This window comes from Ascidiella aspersa, chromosome 9, assembly GCF_963924565.1.
Source record: "Ascidiella aspersa chromosome 9, kaAscAspe10.2, whole genome shotgun sequence".
NCBI lineage: Eukaryota > Metazoa > Chordata > Ascidiacea > Phlebobranchia > Ascidiidae > Ascidiella > Ascidiella aspersa.
The window spans coordinates 18,783,370-18,802,710 of NC_139455.1; the positions used below are offsets into that span (position 1 = coordinate 18,783,370).

General features: G+C 38.4%; 2 protein-coding genes across 2 annotated transcripts in view; one reads left to right on the forward strand and one right to left on the reverse strand.

Moving 5' to 3' along the window:
* LOC146133404 (uncharacterized) overlaps positions 1-19,341 on the reverse strand; it is a 280,938-nt gene that overhangs the window by 233,774 nt on the left and 27,823 nt on the right. The gene's annotated exons all lie outside the window — the stretch shown is intronic.
* The window catches only part of LOC146133416 (disco-interacting protein 2 homolog C-like), a 61,634-nt gene that overhangs the window by 38,355 nt on the left and 3,938 nt on the right, over positions 1-19,341 (forward strand). Inside the window, exons 11-32 of the mRNA XM_083397288.1 lie at positions 538-617; positions 1,325-1,512; positions 3,681-3,804; positions 4,968-5,151; positions 5,559-5,655; positions 6,013-6,106; positions 6,664-6,783; positions 7,370-7,484; positions 8,021-8,151; positions 8,654-8,898; positions 9,374-9,501; positions 10,008-10,122; positions 10,799-11,006; positions 11,767-11,963; positions 13,089-13,352; positions 14,109-14,339; positions 14,893-15,023; positions 15,516-15,684; positions 16,223-16,393; positions 17,005-17,058; positions 18,261-18,380; positions 18,810-18,974. Of these exons, the coding sequence (XP_083253414.1) occupies positions 538-617; positions 1,325-1,512; positions 3,681-3,804; positions 4,968-5,151; positions 5,559-5,655; positions 6,013-6,106; positions 6,664-6,783; positions 7,370-7,484; positions 8,021-8,151; positions 8,654-8,898; positions 9,374-9,501; positions 10,008-10,122; positions 10,799-11,006; positions 11,767-11,963; positions 13,089-13,352; positions 14,109-14,339; positions 14,893-15,023; positions 15,516-15,684; positions 16,223-16,393; positions 17,005-17,058; positions 18,261-18,380; positions 18,810-18,974 (3,331 nt within the window). The remainder of the gene's footprint in view (positions 1-537; positions 618-1,324; positions 1,513-3,680; positions 3,805-4,967; positions 5,152-5,558; positions 5,656-6,012; positions 6,107-6,663; positions 6,784-7,369; positions 7,485-8,020; positions 8,152-8,653; positions 8,899-9,373; positions 9,502-10,007; positions 10,123-10,798; positions 11,007-11,766; positions 11,964-13,088; positions 13,353-14,108; positions 14,340-14,892; positions 15,024-15,515; positions 15,685-16,222; positions 16,394-17,004; positions 17,059-18,260; positions 18,381-18,809; positions 18,975-19,341) is intronic.

A 19,341-nucleotide genomic window follows, 5' to 3' on the forward strand; every position in this document is an offset into this window, starting at 1 on the left:
ATTGACCGATATCACTTTTTTCGGACCGATAAGCGATTTTTTTACGTTTTTGCGAACCAGATACTAGATACCGATTTTTTATAAACCTGGAATATAGTTTGAATTTAAATTAAATAAAAAAAGCCTGAATAAAATTTCGTTGATCTACCTATATTTATTAAACTCTTATGTTGCATATTAAATCGGCGTGATGCAAAACAAAAGTTTTTTGCCAGAAAATAGGCAATTTTTGTTTAATTTTCAGGTAGAACTATATCATATTTTTGTTGTAAATATCAGCCAAAATTTACCGATGCCGATATATCGGTAGAAGCAAAATATTGGGCGATATTATCAGTCTATCTCCTGTCATATGGACCGAAAAATTAATTTACCCGACAACAAAAATTAATTATCCCGACAGCATCCTTGTATAGTCCGAATCGGTACGGTATAAGGGACGATTATAACCAGACTATTGGGCTTTTTAGTTTGCACATTGGTTTGTAACATTCTAGAGCCGCAATTTCTCCACAACCCGCCTTTGTTTTCTCGCAGATGCGGCACCGCGAATCCCAAGGCTCCCTGCCTCACGTCTGTCGATCTGAACGGCAAGACGGCCTATACCTTGACATATGGTGAGTGACTGCCGCCGCTGCTGCATTAATGCATGCTAAATGCAAGTTCGCGTTTTTTAGCGTTGTCTTCGCGTCAGCTTTTTATGTAAAACAGGCCGCCGAGCCCAATTACATTGCCCCCCGCTGCCAGGCTCGAAATCTTTTGTGTGTCCACGCGTCGCCGCTTGCGACAAGCTGAGAATCTAATTGTGCACCCAAATCGGCTCCACCTTTTGATGCTCGTGGATTACCGGCTCATCCAGGGATTTAGCGTTTTCTTGGGGAAAATATGTTATTTCGGTTGTTCTCGCGTTCAATATTTAGCAACGAAAAGGTTAACTTGTTAAACTAAAAATCAGGATAACAACATGTTTTCGTGAAATCGAAAATTAGGAACTAGTTTTCTCACAATCGTGCTTTATGAGATCAAAGTGCGAAGAGAAACACCATTATTTCTATCTTTTTATTTTTTATCGTATACCTTAAAAACTTGTTAACTTTAAATCTTACTGTTGCAACAGTTTTACCTGGATTTTTAAATACTGCTATCCATTAAAATGACAACGATGTCCGACCAATTTTCGATTAAAATACGTTTAAATTATGTCCTGAAACAGTTAACCAAGAAAAGACCTAAAGTTAGGTAACAGAACTAGCTATTTTCAACCAAAAACGATTAAACTTTACTTTTAGTCCCTTAACAGTCTAAAAATCCCGATTTTTCGCAGGCAAGCTGCTTTCCCGGATGTATCGCGTCGCCTACACTTTGCTGCACAAACGCAACGGCCTTCAGCCAGGCCAGAGGGTCGCCCTGGTGTTTCCCAACTCGCAACCTGTGCCCTTCACCTGCGCGTTCTACGGTTGTTTGCTGGCTGGACTCGTTCCTGTAGTGGTGGAGGTGCCACTGTCGTCATCGGTAAGTTTCAAGGCGATTTGTTTTCCTTTTTTGACAACTCAAGTACAGATGCCATAAAGTCTTGAAATCTTTAATTTTTTTTTTATTGTGTATTTTATTTGACTTTCCGATTTAAAAGTCGTAAAAAATCGCCATGTTTTTCCTTAAGTCTTCAAATAGTTTTATGTGCTGTTTAACAAATGTGTTTAGAAAGTGTTGTATTAAAACTAATTTTAAAACTATTTAATGTTGTGTTGACCGTGGAATTTATGATGTTCAGTTTTCGAATTGTATTCAAAACATGTCAATTGATCCAATTTTAGGTGTAAAACGGTCTTTGAATGTCCTTGAAATTATTTTATAAAAGTGTGTGGCAACCCTTCTTAAAATACGACAAGGGCACGATCGGAAAAACTATATGTTAGCGGACCACATACTAACGTACCTAAACCATCGTAAGCTTTACGCAATGCGACGCAATCTAATAAGACTATGAGATATCGTCACTTTAGGAAATGCTTGGAAATAGTTTATGAGATATGGCCAAGCTAAGAAATGCCTTTTTAGATTGTGCAATTGAAGTCCATACCTATTTTCGTTGGGATTTTTACCTACATCTTTGATTTTTACCTACAAGCTCAGTCTTTTTAATTAGTCCGGAAGGTTATTCACCTTTTGTAGTAATATTGTAGGGGTGGTCGAGATTTTTACCTACTAATTTCGCAGTTTATTCTGTATTTGCTAATTCAATACCATAAACCCATTTTGGTGCCTTCAATGGGCGTGCAAATAACATAAAAAAGTTTACGATTTATCTCACTGCTTTCCCATTTCTGTGCTGTCGTGCAAAAAAAGTCTCATTGAAAAAGAGTTTGATTAAAGGGCCAAGTAACGCACGACGCAATGTTACTTATAACTTCCCAAGTTTTTAGCATCTGTCGTAATGTTTTATTCCCGGTCTGAATAAAAGCCAGGGACTTATGTAACAGCGTTTTCGAAAGGGCAAAGTTGCACACAACAACAAGCGCGCAATATTGTCGCAACAGCTGAATCCGAATAAAAGCCGTTAACGCCAGACTGCGGGTCAATGTCATTGGAAAGTCAACACGGGTTGGTTGCGCACAAAGGCATTCCACCAATTCTTTGGACGACTGGTCTTGGTTTAACGCGCACCTTTAACGTTATTGTTGTTTGATTTGGCGTCATATCGAATGTGGCGTAATACGAATTGGGAGTTCACACTTTATGCGCTTTCGACTTCCACTTGCGTTTTGTTGTCGCAATCATGTTAAATGTAAAGTAAACGAAGATCTTAATTTGTTTTTTTAACGTTATTTATTCGCCATTTTATATTTGATGTGTAGTGTTTTATCCTCTATTTTTTATTAGCTGCCAAAATATGTTTTCGTCCAACCACGTCAAAAAAAAATTAAGTTCTGTGTTTCAGAAAAAAATGCTTATTGCGACCAACATGTTACATTGCAAAATAACTAGATCGCCCACTAAAACTAATATTAACAATAATAATAATAATTATAATAAATAAAAGCTAATTGAAAATACAGTTCGGCTTTCTGACATTTTTATATGAAAAAAATATTTTTCGTTCACCAGAGCTGCAGGATTTGTAGTTTTTGAATCCAGAAAAGTATGCCGATACTATTTGTGGCTCGCATATTTACGCGATTTCTATGTCCAGGATTACTTCAGTGAGCCAAAACTTAATTATTTTAACAGATAAATCTAATTAGGAGTTTTCAACACAGACAAATACGCGACCAATATTTTTGAAAGATATTATAAAAGCGAGTGCAATTTCTCTGTCCAGGATTCCTTTATTAAGCCAAAACTTTATCTGTTTTAACAGGGCTATCTAATTAGTAGTTTTTAACTCAGACAAAACACGCGACGAACATTTTTATGTTTTTTAAGCGATTACGATTTCTATGTCCAGGATTCCTTTAATCAGGGCGAAACTTTATTTATTTAACAGAGGTATTTAATTAGCAATTTTCTAACCAGTCAAGCATGCGAAGAATATTTTTTGAGAGATATTTAAAAGCGATTGCGATTTCAATAAGGCGAAACTTCATTTGTTTTAATAGAGCTATCTTTAGCAATTTTCTCACCAGACAAACCTCAGAAAACTTGAAAGATATTTTAAAAGCGAGTGCGATTTCTATGTGCAGGATCCCGGAAGTTCGCAGCTCGGCTTTCTTCTGGGCAACTGCGGAGTCAAGACCGCCCTCACCTCCGACCACTGCATCAAGGCCCTGCCCAAGAACGAACGCGGTGACGTCACGCAACTGAAAGGTTTGAATATTACAGAATTGGTGAAGAAGTCTTTTGTGGTGCGATAGAGTTTGGCTGGAATATGATTTCGCAACTTACGCACGCCGTACAATAATTTCATTATTTTTTTAGTAGAGAAACAGCTGTGCGTCATGTTATATTGGCGAACCTTTTTTTACCTAGAATCCCTCTTTTGCTTACGGCAATTTTTAACGTAGAGTAAGTAAAATTGCCAATATCAAAATAAATGTCTTATTGTGTAAACATTTTCAACAAATCTTACAACATAAACCACTAAGGTTACATGTGATGAATTAGATTGCTATACTGTCTACGAAACTTATCAACTATAAACTTAAATTATTTGGTACGGGACTATATCATGTAAATATACCCGGTGTTTTTACGAGTTAAACGCCACCGGTATAATGATCATTAGGTTGTTAAAAATTAACCGGTGCTTTTCACTACTCCGTATTCCATTCGTTATAGGACGGTTACGCCCGCGAATTTTTCAATGCAAATTTGTGGGTGCAGATTCATTACACAACGCTTTCTGATGTTTGTTACATTAGACACTCTTTAATCCAAATTAACGGAAATTAAATAATTTTTAAAAACTATAACATAAAAAACTATAATTTCATAGTCTTAAAAAATAAAATCTTCAGGTATTAATTAGAATTAAGTTGCCTTTACTGACGAAATGAATTCTCTTTTTTCGCTATAAATTGACTTTCAATGTCAATTAATCTGTTCGTACAAGCAACTTTATATTGATGGGTATCCACAAATATTAAGTTGCTTCTACTAACAGAATGTGGTAAGCATTGTCGTATGGTTGTTTCACGACTCGCTCCTCTCTTAACATGTGTAGCTCAGCTGGTAAAGCGACGGCCCCGGTTTGACCGGAGGTCGTGAGTTCGAACATCACTTCAGGCTAGTTGTTTTAGATCCACAGATTCGGTGAGTCTGCGATGGCTTTCGGTGTACTTATTATACGTAAGCCGTAGTCGTTGGTCAAAAAACAGCTTCAGAAGGGCTAAATCTCGGTTGTTAATACACATAGGTGTGTTTATGTTTCATTGAATAATCTTTTGGATTCATGATTTGTTTCAAGCTGCTGAACAAAGTTTAAATGTATATATATATATATATATATATATTAATTCTATTATTTTTAGGCTGGCCTCATCTTACCTGGATCCTGACCGATTCCCGAGCCCTGATGAAAGCCCCTTCTGGTTGGGAACCGTCTGGTCTGAGGGACAACAACAGTCAGATGGCCTACATTGAGTACAAGACGTGCAAGCTGGGCAGCATGATGGGGGTGGCGCACACTAGGACGGCGCTACACCGACACTGCAGGTAACTGTAGTGTGGAAACAGGACATTCGATTGTAAATATGTAGTGTTTTCGGCCCCTTCTTAGTCACTTTGGATATTTACTGGCTGTTTACAATTTGACATGCGTTTACAATTGACATGCATTACCTGAATTTAGTTCTATAATAACGATCTTTTTTATACCACTTTTTTTTTTAATTTTTTTGTGTTGCAGTTATCAGACCAGGCCTTGTGCTAAAATTAAATTAGTATGTTTTTACTTAAAAACGATTTACAGAAATAAGCATTTGAGATAGGTTTAGTCAATATTGACATGATTTACAGTTTTGCCTAAATTTTACTATAGTTTGAAAATATACAAATCTTTCAGGATAATAAAATAAGTAAGGTTTTGCGCCACCTAACGTCTTCCACTTGTACTTTATAAGGTCGCTAGTGGGCGCGCTGTCATACAACCCGGCCGACATTATGATCAATCTACTAGACTTCAAAAGAGGAATGGGACTCGTGCATGGAATACTAGCAGTAAGATTTTCCTTGGTTATACACTTAAAATGTTAAAAAAAAAATAAAAATTTTGCTAAACATTTAATGTCGTAATAAGATCATTTATAAGTTTAGCAGTCCTGTTTAATTTGGCCGTTTTTATTTCTTTTTTTTTTTATCTTTTGTCCTGTTAAATTTTTTGAAATACCGAATTGAAATGACATTCACACCTGGGTAACAATCAGTATATCTAAACATGTTCATTTTTTGAAAAACCGTTATCGCCTGTGTAGTATACAGATACCTATGGGCTTTAAAGTTTTTAACTTAACCCCTTCTATATTATGTTTCGTAAACTATTGTTTGCTACTAACTCATGGTGCCATCTTATTTCAGAGCATGTTCAGCGGAATGCATGTGTACTGCATCCCGTACGCCCTAATGAAGCAAAATCCGGTTCAGTGGCTCAACATCATCAGCAAAAATAAAGGTAGCACAAGTGCCCTCTTAAAAATGACGTTGACTGCATATCTGTTAGTTTCGCTATAAAAGCGTATCAATTTGACTAAACATCGTCTTTCGTGTAAAAAATACACTTAAATCTAGTGAATTTTGTAAAACAATACCTGGATATCTAATAAATAGTAAATCAAAAACATCGAATATAGTCGATTAATACCGTGATACACCCATAGATGCCGCGTTTTGTTTTACAAGGGTGCTCAAGATTTCTTTTTTTTCAAGTTTCGTATAAATACTCAAAACTACTTCCATTTGATTTGCTAGGCAGGTATTTGCTTAATTGTTCGCCATAAATATATTGCTATAAAAGCTGTTTGACTAATTGTCAAAGTCCCAAATCGAACGCATCAAACGAAAGACCTATCATTAGTAAGGGGCTGAGCACCCCAAGTTTCTGCTAGGGGTGACCGGAGTACTAAGAGTGTTTACCGAAGTACCCTACCGAGTAACTTTAACGCTCTGCTTTTGTCGTGACTCGTCGTCTCAAATACTTTTACGTAACAAAACCCCTGTGTTACGTCACAGCGTCGATCGCACTGGTCAAGTCGCGCGACCTCCACTGGACACTGGCTATGCAGAGGGACAACACGGCTGTCAACTTGAAAACCCTGCGTATGATGCTGGTATCGGATGGTGCTAACCCATGTGAGTTCTCTTTTTGTTTTAGCTAAAAAAAATGTGATTTTTAAAAATATACGTCGTAAGTTTTGTGATTTAAATGCATATATATCTGTGAGTAATTTCCTGATTTATTGAACAGTCTAAAAACAATTTTAAGCGGAAGTATTTACCTAATTTAAGGGTCAGTCTCTTTGTATAACCACTTATGGTTTAAAGCTGTTCCTTCCCCTAATTCGGTGATGTATGTACTTTCCTATTTTGCGTGTGTATTGCTTTGATCGTGGATGGTGAGAAACAATTAAATTTTAACTTAAACACCAAACCCTTTTTACGGGTTATTATTAGCGAAAGATACAAAAGGGTTAAGCAGAAAAGCATAAGGTTCAGTTATTAAAAAGGGATTACTCCTAAGTTTTGCTTTACCAGCGGGGATGGCCGAATACATCACGAGTTTGTTATTAGTGCCCAAGGCTGACTTGGGTCTAGTGGTGGAACTAGCTTATACGTTTGTGTCCATGGTCAAACTGTCTACTTCTAAAGTTATCATTTCACAATTTGTGAGAATAAATACCTCGCCCTGCAAAATAAGCTAATATGTGTTTTACCGCAGGGTCGATCGGATCTTGCGACATGTTCCTTGCCGAATTCGAAAAGAGGGGTCTCCAGCGTGACGTCATATGCCCCTGCGCCTGGTCGAGCGAAGCGCTCACCGTTGGAATCAAGAGGTAAAATATTTGATCTTCACCTTGTTAAATTCATTATGCGGACCATCACCAGATGGCATATTAGTATAAAGTGAAGTATTGCTGATTAATGTGTAAAGCAGTTTTAACAACATTTTAAGTCACATTTTTGAGGCATTTCTCTATCAGGGTTAAATTGCCTTTGGATGTATGCCTTAAAATGTCTTAATCGTAAGCTTTCATTTCACCAGGAGAGCTGTTTGTTATTTTATCAAACTGCAGCAAGAAATAAGTGTTGTCAAATTTTCCTTAAAATAGACACACTTTCAATAACAACAAAGCTAACAAACATATTCTGCATTAGAAATATATATATGTAAAATGACTAAAAACGAGACAATTTAGAATTTTTATTTAAAACCTTAAAATATTTGACTCACGGCTTACAATCGATATCATCACAGCTGTAAACACAATTGTTCATTACGGTATCTTATACAGCTGCGCCCTAGCAATTGATTCGATTAAATCGGGTTTAAATTACGGAAGTTCTTGTCTAACTTTTTTGTCGTCATCAGACCGGGAAGCGAAGCACACCGAACCGCCCTTTCCATCCACACGATGTCGCACAACGTCATCCACGAGGAAACGCCCACAAGCCAAACCCCCTCGGTCGTACTACAGGACTGCGGCAACATTTTGCCCGGATGTGAGTTTTATGCGAATCGTTTTAACATAATCTAACAGTGTTGTAATGACGTCAATAAAATTCAAAAAATAAAAAATGGACATCCTAAAGTTAGACACGCATACATCGTAACGCCTGGAATAATTTTTCCCAATTATTATTTATCGCCAACGTGCTTTTTTCGCATTAAATATTATTTACAGTTAGCCCGCATTTACAAACACTAGGCCAAACATCCGTACAATGTTTTCAAAACAAATAGGTAAAGCAGCGATGGCGTGTCACTAACCAGCGTCTTTTGACAACTTAAATGCCAGACACTAGTAGTTGCCAAAGATGGCGATAACAATCAACCACAATAACCCGTGCGTTTTTAAAACTAACACGTCAAGCAGTCATTGGGACAGAAGCATATTCCATTAAGACGTCACCATAACTCGCATCTTATAAAAAGGCAGCTGCTTAGTGGCGCCACAGCCTACTGTTACGTAACAATCAACCTGCATTTTTCAAAACTCTACAGGCAAAGCGGCCGTTGTGAGCATAGAAGGCGAACCCAACCTCTGCCAGACCGACGAGATTGGTGAAATTCTGCTTTGCACCCTGCCAACGGAGGCCCCCGACGACGGCCAGTTGGGTTCCTGGTACTTTGGGCTCAAGGGGGTCAGCGAGAAGACCTTTAAGGCCCACCCGGTCGACGAGGGGAACCACCGGCATGCTGAACTGGCGCCCTACATTCGGACCGGCTTGGTCGGCTACCTGAACCCGGTGAGTGTTTCAGCTCTTTTTTGTTGACATTTTTGTCAAAAACATTATTGGGAGTTACCGGTCTGGATTTTTTCACCACCTGAAATATTTTTTTACTAATAATAAGTAATATTAACGAAAAAATAGTTTACACGATTATCTGGTTTTGTGCTTGTATTATTGAAGTATAAACCTCGACTCAATTCGAACGTAATAATATTGGTTTCTTATCAACAATATATTTTAATAAGTTTATAAATGACTTCTGCCAGTAAGCTCTTGTTATTTGGCCTAGTCTAAAACTTAAGGAGCTTTATATGGTTAAATAACACGGTTTCATAGCGTTTACATCTATAATTTTACTGAATAATGACATCATAGGTTTTGAAATGTAGGGTATCGTCATACAAATAAAAGAGAACTTATCGGACAGAACCAGCTAAATAAAAATATCCCTTTTAAGTTTTTTTAACGTTATCCTTTATATCTTTCTTAGAGCGGCAGGTTAATGGTGACTGGGAAGGTGGACGGACTTATTCAGATATCTGGTAGAGTCCACAACGCAGACGACATCGTGTCTACTGTGCTGGCCATCGAGCCTGTGCGTTTCGTCTACAGGGGAAGGTTGGTTGGTATAAGCTATTGGCGATTATTACTATAGACAGATCAGCCTAAAGGTGGCTGGAAATTTTTCAAATTTAAATAAATACACTTGAAAATATAAAACTTGTGGGACTCAAAATACAGTTGACCGAGATAGTTGCTTCATTCACAAAAAACACTTGTTTGAACTACAGTGCGCAAAATTTCGTAAATAATTTTTGTGTCTGTTGTGTTGACGTTGTTACTTCGTTGTGGCCCGGAAAATCTCGAATTCTGGTGGATCTTTAGAGAGATACTTTAATCAATGTATTAACAAACAAAATGGGTTTCAAAGAAAATATTTAAAAAATCCTGCAAAAAAAGGATAGAATTTCCCGTTTTGTCCCTATTTAAAAACTAATCGACCAAAAAGATATGTTTTTAGCGAAAAAAAGTTCAGATAAGAACAAATTAAACTGGCGGTTAAGTATTTGATTAATTATGACAGTACCTAGCAGACGCAGCAAATAATTCCCGATGTATTTTAGGATCGCGGTTTTCGGCATAACGGTGCTTAAGGACGAGCGCTTGGTGGTGGTCGTCGAGCAGAAACCGGACTGCAACGAGGACCAATGCTTCAAGTGGATGAGTAACGTCATTCAGGTGAGCTTCCACATCAGCGAGCAATCGTGATGAGAGGCTTTAATATTCTAACTACGTCCTAATAAAATAATGAATTTAATGAATGTGCTTCGTTAAGTTTTCTGAATACAAAAGCACCGACTTAAAAAATTGAAGTATTTCTATTTTGCAAAAAAAACGCAGAGTGAAAAGTGTGTCAAGGTTTTTGTTAAAACGTCCACGAAATCAAATTTCTGTTAAAGCCTCTTATAAAATCGTTCTACAACTTGCTGCAACAAATATGTTGAAGGCGTAGATGATGTTTATTAAAAACCTTTACACAATCAAGCTCGTTTGCATGTCCGGCCATCGCCACATTTTTAAATGACGTTATTTTAAACCCGACGGAACCATTTTGCGTCGGTAAAACAATGAAGACACCGTCAAGTTAAAAACACAAAAAATAAATTAAATCCATATAAAATAATTACTCCTAACATTTAATTCCGTACTATTGCAATGCATTACACAAGCTGTCAAACTACCAAACTCCATAAGAAAAAAATGCTTCGGATTGCATAATTCATCAAACTATGATTTTTTGTCCGGATCCATTAATACTTCCTTTCGTGAACCCTAGGGTTCTGCGGACCCTATAGTTTGTAAAATCACTTGGTTGCTTCACATATCTCTCAAACCACTTTGCAAATACACACAGGCGGTCGAGGGAATCCACAACGTTGGCGTCTACTGTCTCTCGCTTCTGGCGCCCAACGGTCTTCCGAGGACGCCGCTGGGGGGCGTGCATCTGTCGGAGACCCGCATCCGCTTTCTGGAAGGTGACCTCCGACCCCGCAACATCCTCATGAGTCCGCATCAGTGCGTCCTTAATCTCCCTAAGCCGAGGCAGAAGCACAAAGACATTGGTGCGTGCTTTGGTTTTGTTTGATAGTTTGTTAGATTAAATCTTGTGTGATACTCACGCGACACAAATGTTGTCGATTTAGCCTAGTAAAGGCGGTTATGTCCAAGAGAGGGGATCATTGCTCGTTTTAATCAGCCCATTACTCTCGAAAGACCAGTACCTGGCAGAAACAAAATGTGTATTTACATTTCGTTTATTTATACATACAACTTGAATATAAACAATTGAATAGATTTTAATCACATTTTCGATCAATTTTCCGGTTTATCCTAATTCGAAAAGTAGTTTTCGATTTTTAATTTTGGTGCTCCTTACACCGTTGTCCTCAGTGTGAAAAATGCCATATTAAGCTCTTAAGCGCTCTTCATCTCAAGTTATTTTTTCTTTAAAATCACAGGGTTGCCACAAAATCTTTAAACTTTTAATCGCCTTTGACTTGATTTACCTGTTAATTTTTTGTTGCAAAATTTTTTCAGTGTTTAGAAAAATTTATGTGTTTAGAAAGTGCCTCATAAAAAGTAAATATTTTATTATTTTGTTTAGCATGGCATTTACACTGTTTTTTCCGAATTATGTTCGAAACACCGTCAAGTAATGGATTGTTTTTTTTATTTTTCCTATGAAAATCTGTTAAATTTCTTCGAAAGATATCGTCGAATTCATTTTATCAAAAATCTGTGGCAACCGTGCATCAGTTTTGACTAAAAGCTACTTCGAATAGATCCCTCATCACCGGATGTTCTTCTTCTTTCTTCCTCCAGGTCCAGCTTCGATCCTCCAAGGCCAGGTGGTGACTGGAGTGAGACTCGCCGAGTCCAGAGGAAGATCTCTCCTCCCACTTACAGAAGAGGAGGAGGCACCCGAGAGGAGCCGCAAGTTCCAGTACCTCTCTGAGATCCTCAAGTGGAGGGCCAACAGCACATCCGACCACGTGCTCTACTCGCAGATCGGACCCAAGGTGACCTTGGCGGATGAATTTTAGCGATTACAAAAAGAGCGTGACAGAAAGTGTTATTTTAAAATCTTAAATCTTGGATAAATATTTTATAAAAGGCCGTATATCACACCAAGAATAATTTTTAACCAACTCATCTAGTACTTGAATTAAGTCATTTGGTCAAAACTCTACAGTCCTCACGCCCCATATCGCATTTAGCCGTTTTAAACACGGAAAGAAATCTCTTTTCTTCCTATTCGGTCATTTAACGCAGTTTATCCATGAACTGAATTGGTTATTTTCCCTTGTTCTACTCTTACTTTCACAGTGTTTTACCCAACTCATATATTACCTTAAACGAATAATTTTGGTAAAACGTAAATTATACCACACCTTGTCGCATATATCCCTTCTAAACACCGTCAAAACTTCATAAGACCTGAATTGAGTAACATTTTACCGAACTTTGCCGAGTTACGTTGTCCGGCCTGGACTCTAACCCTCTATTTGACCTATCTAAACTATTTCACCTTGTATTTGAAACTATTTCACCTTGATCTACTATTTCACCTTGATTCTAAACTATTTCACCTTGATCTAAAATAAAATAGGGTGTATAGTCACTGAATATACAGCAATCCACTGATTGATAGAGGTGTCATATAACTCACCGACCCATAAAACGTGGGTTGAAAATATTACACCCCTAGAATATTCCTTCTTTACAACCTAATCGCTTTCGAACTTGACACTGTGCTCATCGGACTACGGAATCGAGTAGTCTTACTCGATTTCCGTATAAAATATTAAAAAAATGTTAGTATAAATGACTTTATGTGCCTTACGCTCATTTGCTGCATCCTGAAACAAACAACAGTAATTTTCTTTGTAAACTTTGTACTGCGTTCTAGTTGTTGAAGTTCAAAAAAATTAACATCCATTTTCCGAGTCCAGAGTCCGACTTTAGACAAATAAACCGACTTCGTTGAGTCGCGAGACAGCTCTGACTTTGCAACATTCCTAAACCAACGTTATCCCTTATTTATACAAGGGCGTATCTTTATGGAATCCAAAACCATTGGCAGCAGTTTTCTACTCGTCGATCACTGTTCCTGCGTATATAAACAATCTATTGTATATCCACAGGGCACCGTAGCGCAGCAGCTCACCTGCCTGCAGCTGCACAAGCGAGCCGAGAGGATCGCCCAGCTGCTCCTAGCGCCGCCCCAACAGCACGCCAAGACCGCCCTGTCCACCGGGGACCACGTGGCCCTCATGTTTCCGCCCGGCCTGGACCTGATTGCCGCCTTCTACGGGTGTCTTTATGCCGGCTGTGTACCGGTGCCCGTCCGACCGCCACACCCAAGGTCACTGGCCGCCACGCTGCCCACTGTCCGTACTATAGTCGAGGTCAGTCTCTTGGTGGTCAGTTAGCTTATAAAATTTACTATAGGTTTGATAATAATAAATTTCACACCTAAAAAGGTCGAGTATATCGACACTATCTTGATTAAGACGTTTCGATACGAACTTGCATCATCTTCAGTTAATGTGACTGAAAAATAAAAAGTAGATCTACTCGACGTTTTTGGCTTTGTAATTCATTATCAAGTTACATTACAGATCCGTGCATAGTGTACCCACTATACAGTTGTTTATTATTATTATTTTTTAAATTAGGTATTTTTGTTGTGGCCTTTATACTTTTTGTTTTGTTTTTGTGAAATCGGAGCTTTATCCACTGAAAAAAGTAGCGATAGTTTCGCCATATTAGTTGAAAAAAATTTGAAAATCAGTCGGTCGTTTGCTTGCTTACTTACAATACTTGTCGTTCAAGACAAACAGGTATAGTTAATTAATATATTTAAAGTCTTAAGTCAGTTTGGTGCCAGTTATCAAATGACTTGATTATATCTGAATCTTATAATTATATTGGATTTATTATTACCTGGATGCAACTGTTGCTAAACCTAAATGACATTTTAGTGAATTAGTTAGTTTTTTACACATCAACACCAATTTTGAGAGTTTTGGTTTTGCTTACTTTAATATTACTTCGATTTCAGTCAGTTTAATTTATTTCAATGCTTTAAGAGCGTTAAAATTCGGTTGTCGATGTCGGTCCTATGATAAGGGTCGATCTCTAACCTTAACCATCCTCCTTAGATCTCCAAAGTGGTGGCAATCCTCTCCTGCGGCTCCGTGATCCGGACGCTGCGCTCCAAGGAAGCTCTTGCCTGCCTCCAGACAATCCACATCCTCACCTGGCCCCCGATGTTCGACGTGGACGACTCACCCAAGAAAAAAGTCCCCATCACCTACCGGCCCCCAACCCCCGAACTGCTCGCTTATGTAGACTTCAGTATCACCACGGCTGGAACTTTGGCTGGGATTAAGGTGACTGGGTTTTCAATGAACTTTTCAGTTGATTGGTTTGCTTTGTTTTATAGTTTAAATTATAGGCGTTTCCTTACCTTTTTCAGGGTAAGGCTGAAAGACAATGCTTTGCGGATTATCTGTTTAGATGCGGTTTTTAAAGCAAAAACAGTTATATTTATAATCTGATAATGCGATTTTCGTTGAAAAACTGAATGTGTAATTAAAGAGGGGCACAACGTACCGCCGTCCGATCGAATACCAATTGACGTCATTACTATAGTCAAATAAGCAAAATTAAAGAAAGTGAAAGATGCGGTGTTAATTTTTACTTGCTTTTGTGTTAAGAAGGTTATTTATCCCAAACATAGTACGAAATAAAATACTTTTGATTGACTACGTGATCCATAAAAAAACAAACATTCACTGTGTTCAGCAGAAGGTCGATGTCTCTTACGTGGTTTTTCGGTGCTTCTGTTGTTTTTATTCGTGCAACGCTTAACAGAAGATCTTATTAATTTTCCACTCTCAAATGCTAAACAGCTAACGATGGTGCTTTTAATTGCGACCGCAGATGCCGCACAGTGCAGCCAGCAACCTTTGTCGCTCCATGAAGCTTCAGTGCGAGCTCTATCCCTCACGATCAGTGGCTCTATGCTTAGACCCATACAGTGGACTCGGACTTGCCTTATGGTGCCTAAGCAGGTAATTTCATGGACGGGAAATATTTTTTATCTTTCAGAAAAAAAATTTGATATACTTTATGCTGGCCATATATGATCGAAGCTTCTAACTGTGTCAGTGTAGCTGAAGATTATCTTTTCCAAACAGTCACATAAAAGATAAAGAATCGATTCGTAAAATATTAGTCGGCGAAAACAGAAGTAATAAGTTTCGCTACTGAATAACATTAGGATTATTCTAGTAATATATAACTCTCTTTAAACAAATGTCTCGCTTTGGGCGATTTTTACTTTGCAAAAAGGTGTAAAATTTAATTTTCTACAAGGTAACTCGTAATTTACCCTCGCTCTCAAGAAAAAAAATGGCTGCGTTACAAATTAAAAGGTCGTGCGAAACGCGTTCACACTATAGCTATCCAACAGAACTAAAGGTCGTAGACATAACATGACAACCACAAACCCAAGCAAGCCATAAGGAGTACAGTTTCTTGTCAACTTTTAACCTCTCTCGCAGCGTATTCTCTGGGCATCAGTCGATTCTGCTTGCCCCTAGTGAACTCGAAACCAGCCCTCAGTTGTGGATCCAGACCGTGAGCCAGTTCAAGGTTAGGGACGCTTTCCTTTCCTACGCTGTGGTCGAGCAGTGCATGAAGGGGCTTACCCAACACATCGCTAATCTCAAGGTGGGTGAAAACTTAAAACTGGGTTTTTGTGATTGCCTTTTTCACGAAGCTGTTGACACTTGCGCCGATTTTTTTGTTTTGTTTCTACTTTTTCGCTATTGTTTGTGGCAGAAAAGTCGTTCGTGAGTTCCATATAACATCACTAAAAATACATGCAACTTTCTTCATTTAAAAAAGGTAATAAAATCCTTTGCTTCTTTACAGGCGTCGTTGTTATATGTTTATCACACGTGATTCTGTGTTTTTTAAGCGTTTTTTATATTTTTTTAAGCCTTTTATAGTTGTTTAACATTTTGCCATGACTTGTAGGATTGCCAGGGATAAAAAAACAAAAAAAAATGTTATGTGCCTCGACACTCATAAGCATTGCGTGGCCTAAGCGTCTCGTTTTTTATTCGTTTTGACACCCCTTTATTTCAAAAGAAAGAAAAAGTACGCGTTATTTAGATCAACACTTTTCGTAAATTCTTTAACTAGCTGCGCTCTTCGCTCAGTTGAGAAATCCCCGATTTAAACGATCGGCCATTTTTGTCCGCAGGAACAACGGGTGACGCTGAGCAACGTGCGAACCTGTGTGATAATAGCGGAGGAGCGGCCCCGGGTTCAGCTGACGTCAAACTTCACCAAGCTCTTCAAGGACCTGGGACTTTCCCCACGGGCCGTGTCCACAACTTTCGGGTGCAGGGTGAACGTCGCCGTCTGTCTACAGGTGGGTTAATCACCTCTCGTTTAAGTTTTTCTCCGTATTTTTGCACAAAAGTACGAACGGAAACAGCAGGCTTCTTAAGTATACTTGTATTATGAAGTCATCTCTAAAACATCATGTTCAGCGTGCTCAGCGGTTTCAAGTGTTTTTGCCCAGGAGAATGAAAATTCGATGAATTTAAATCATACCGTTATTAAAAAAAAACTTGTTGAAACTCGTAAAACAAGATGATCAAACAACGTACTAATATGTATTTCAAAGTAAAACAGGCAAAAAAACGATACAAGAATAAGTCGGACAATGGGAGCTTTTAGTGAGGCTAACGACCAACTGTTAGATTTCAAGAACTGACATACAAAAATAAGCATAGACCTATATGACCTATTCGAATTCGTAAAACCCTTTATTCTCAAAAAATAATTTGATTGTGCGTAGATTCTTGGGCGGGCAGTTATGGACTATTCTGATGAGTAACTAACTTGAATTGACTGAACAATCATTTTTTAATATTAATGTGATTTTCCTTAATGTTTCCATTTAACTAACCCGTTTTGTTTTTCTTTCTATAACTTAATTGTTTTATACCGAACTGTGTCGTTTTTTTTTCACGCAAGCCCGCCAAGCTTGGCATCCTATCGGAGCAGATTGTGGCCGACGAGCCAAATATGGTATGGTGACGTATGCTGTTTGTACCGGTCACGTGATAAGTGTGTTGTCCCCATGTCACTCTGCTGTGTTAACAGTCGAAGCGCAATGCAAATCATTTGTCGGCAAACCTGTTTGGAACTTGGCTGTCATGCTTTTCCATCCAGAGTGAAATAATCCACACACTTATTTTTATTTGCGATCAAAAATGTCCTTTATTATTTGCTGTATCATTGTCACCGCGGTCAAGCTTTAAGCCATTTTTGCGCTTGTTTTTGCTGCTGTCATCGCTCAAGCCTGTACTTTGTCTTGTGTTAGAAAAATATGTGTTAAAAATGTCCAGCTGTTTTCCCGCTATTGCAAAATAACGATGAACAAAATAACTACAAAGTAGCGTCTCTTATCCCAAGATTAACCTTAAAAAAGTAATATCATAGCCGTTACCTGATACATGCTATTGCTATATGTTTTAATATTTGGCTGATCTGGCATTGGGAATATAAATATTTTCGGGATAATTTTTGGTCAAGTAATACGGCTGTGCTAATTGGTCAACATTTTAATTCACGTTGATTACTAAAAAAATTCAGCGATTTTTTTTCTTTATATAGCGCGATTATTTTTGTATCGTATTGTTGGTGCAAATTTCAAAAAATGATGAGCTATTTCTGTATAAGATACGTCTAATCCAGGGGTTCTTAAACTTTTTTTACCACGGACCCCTAAAATTTTCTTCCATCTCGCGCGGACCACTGTAGGCAAAAAAATTGAAAAAACGACGTAATAAATTGACGTCACAGTACATATAGACTTGATAAATTTGCTAATTTTGGTCCAAAAATGTGAAAGTGAAATGGAGTCTATAAATACATACATTCAGTGCAAAACCGTTTTGATGTTAATTAAATTGATTACCCCTTAAATATACACTAATATTTCAATTAGACCTTCATGGACCCCCTAAAACTAGTTGACGGACCCCCAAGGGGTACATGTACCCCAGTTTAAGAACCCCTGGTCTAATCGCATTGTGCACCCAGAGGGATCGAAACAATAGAGTTGACCGTCCGTAGTGGCCTAGCATTTTAATCGCTGTGTGCACAATGTACATACTTACAATCATACATACATGAGCACATCAGGTAGCTGACACCAATAACCCACAAAAGTACCTGATTAAATCCAAGTTCACCGCATTTCTGACCCCACTCTTGTTGAACCCCAGGGTGCTTCGTGCCCGGACCCAACCACGGTGTACGTGGACATGAGGTCGCTCAGGAACGATCGTGTCGCGCTGGTGGAGAAAGGCTCCCCGCACAGCTTGTGCCTCATGGAAACAGGAAAGGTGAGTGCTTTACTGAACGAGTCACGAGATGGGTTTGTTCTCTTATTACGTTATTAAAACGGGTAAAGAGTTTCGTCTTCCGATTCGCCACCTCATAGGACGCCTTTATGAACTCTACCGAACTAATATCCAGTGTAGTATTTTTTGTCAAGAAAAGTCGTGCGAATCCGCGCACCTTTGAAAATTTAGTTTAAGGTATATAACGTGTTTTTATTGAAAAATAAAAAGAATATATAGAGTGTAAAAAATATTAAAAAAGGGTCTTTTAGCAGAAGCCCAATTCAATTAGCAACCGCAAGTTACTTTTACATATTTGACTTCCATTTGTTAAAGATTTCAAAAACGCCTAAAGAGAAAAACTTGACATTTTTGGATAATTGTACTCCTCCTGGGTCCGAGTCTAATCTAACCTCTTTTCCGTCAACTCAGATCCTCCCCGGCACGAAGGTTGTGATCGCAGACCCCGACACCCTGGGTCAGTGCTCCGACTCGCGGCTGGGTGAGATATGGGTAAGCAGCCCCCACACCGCACAGGGGTACTACGCAGTTTATGGGGGCGACGACGACACCAGCACCTACCAGGAACACTTCCAGGTTCGTTTTGTCATGAAGTTCGACCGTTGTACTAATTTCGTACCCTGTATTTTGTTGTCGTACTGGAATGGTGGTAGCATTCTGCATAATACCCGTGCGTATTTTTTGTTTCTGTGTACAACCTTACTTCGACGCCCATAAGTAATAAACAAAACAAAAAAGCAACAACAGTTTTGCAAGCAATTTTTCGTTGTTAATTATTTGATGCTACGTTTATAAGCAAACTTTCTGTCTTCACTTATTTTTGGGGGGTTTTTAGTCGGGTTTACAGGAAATTTTTCAAATAAAAATAAGAAAAAAATTTGGTATTGTGGCCAGGGCTGGGGAGCCACCGTAAAATAGCATTAGCTCCGGCTCCAGCTCTGGA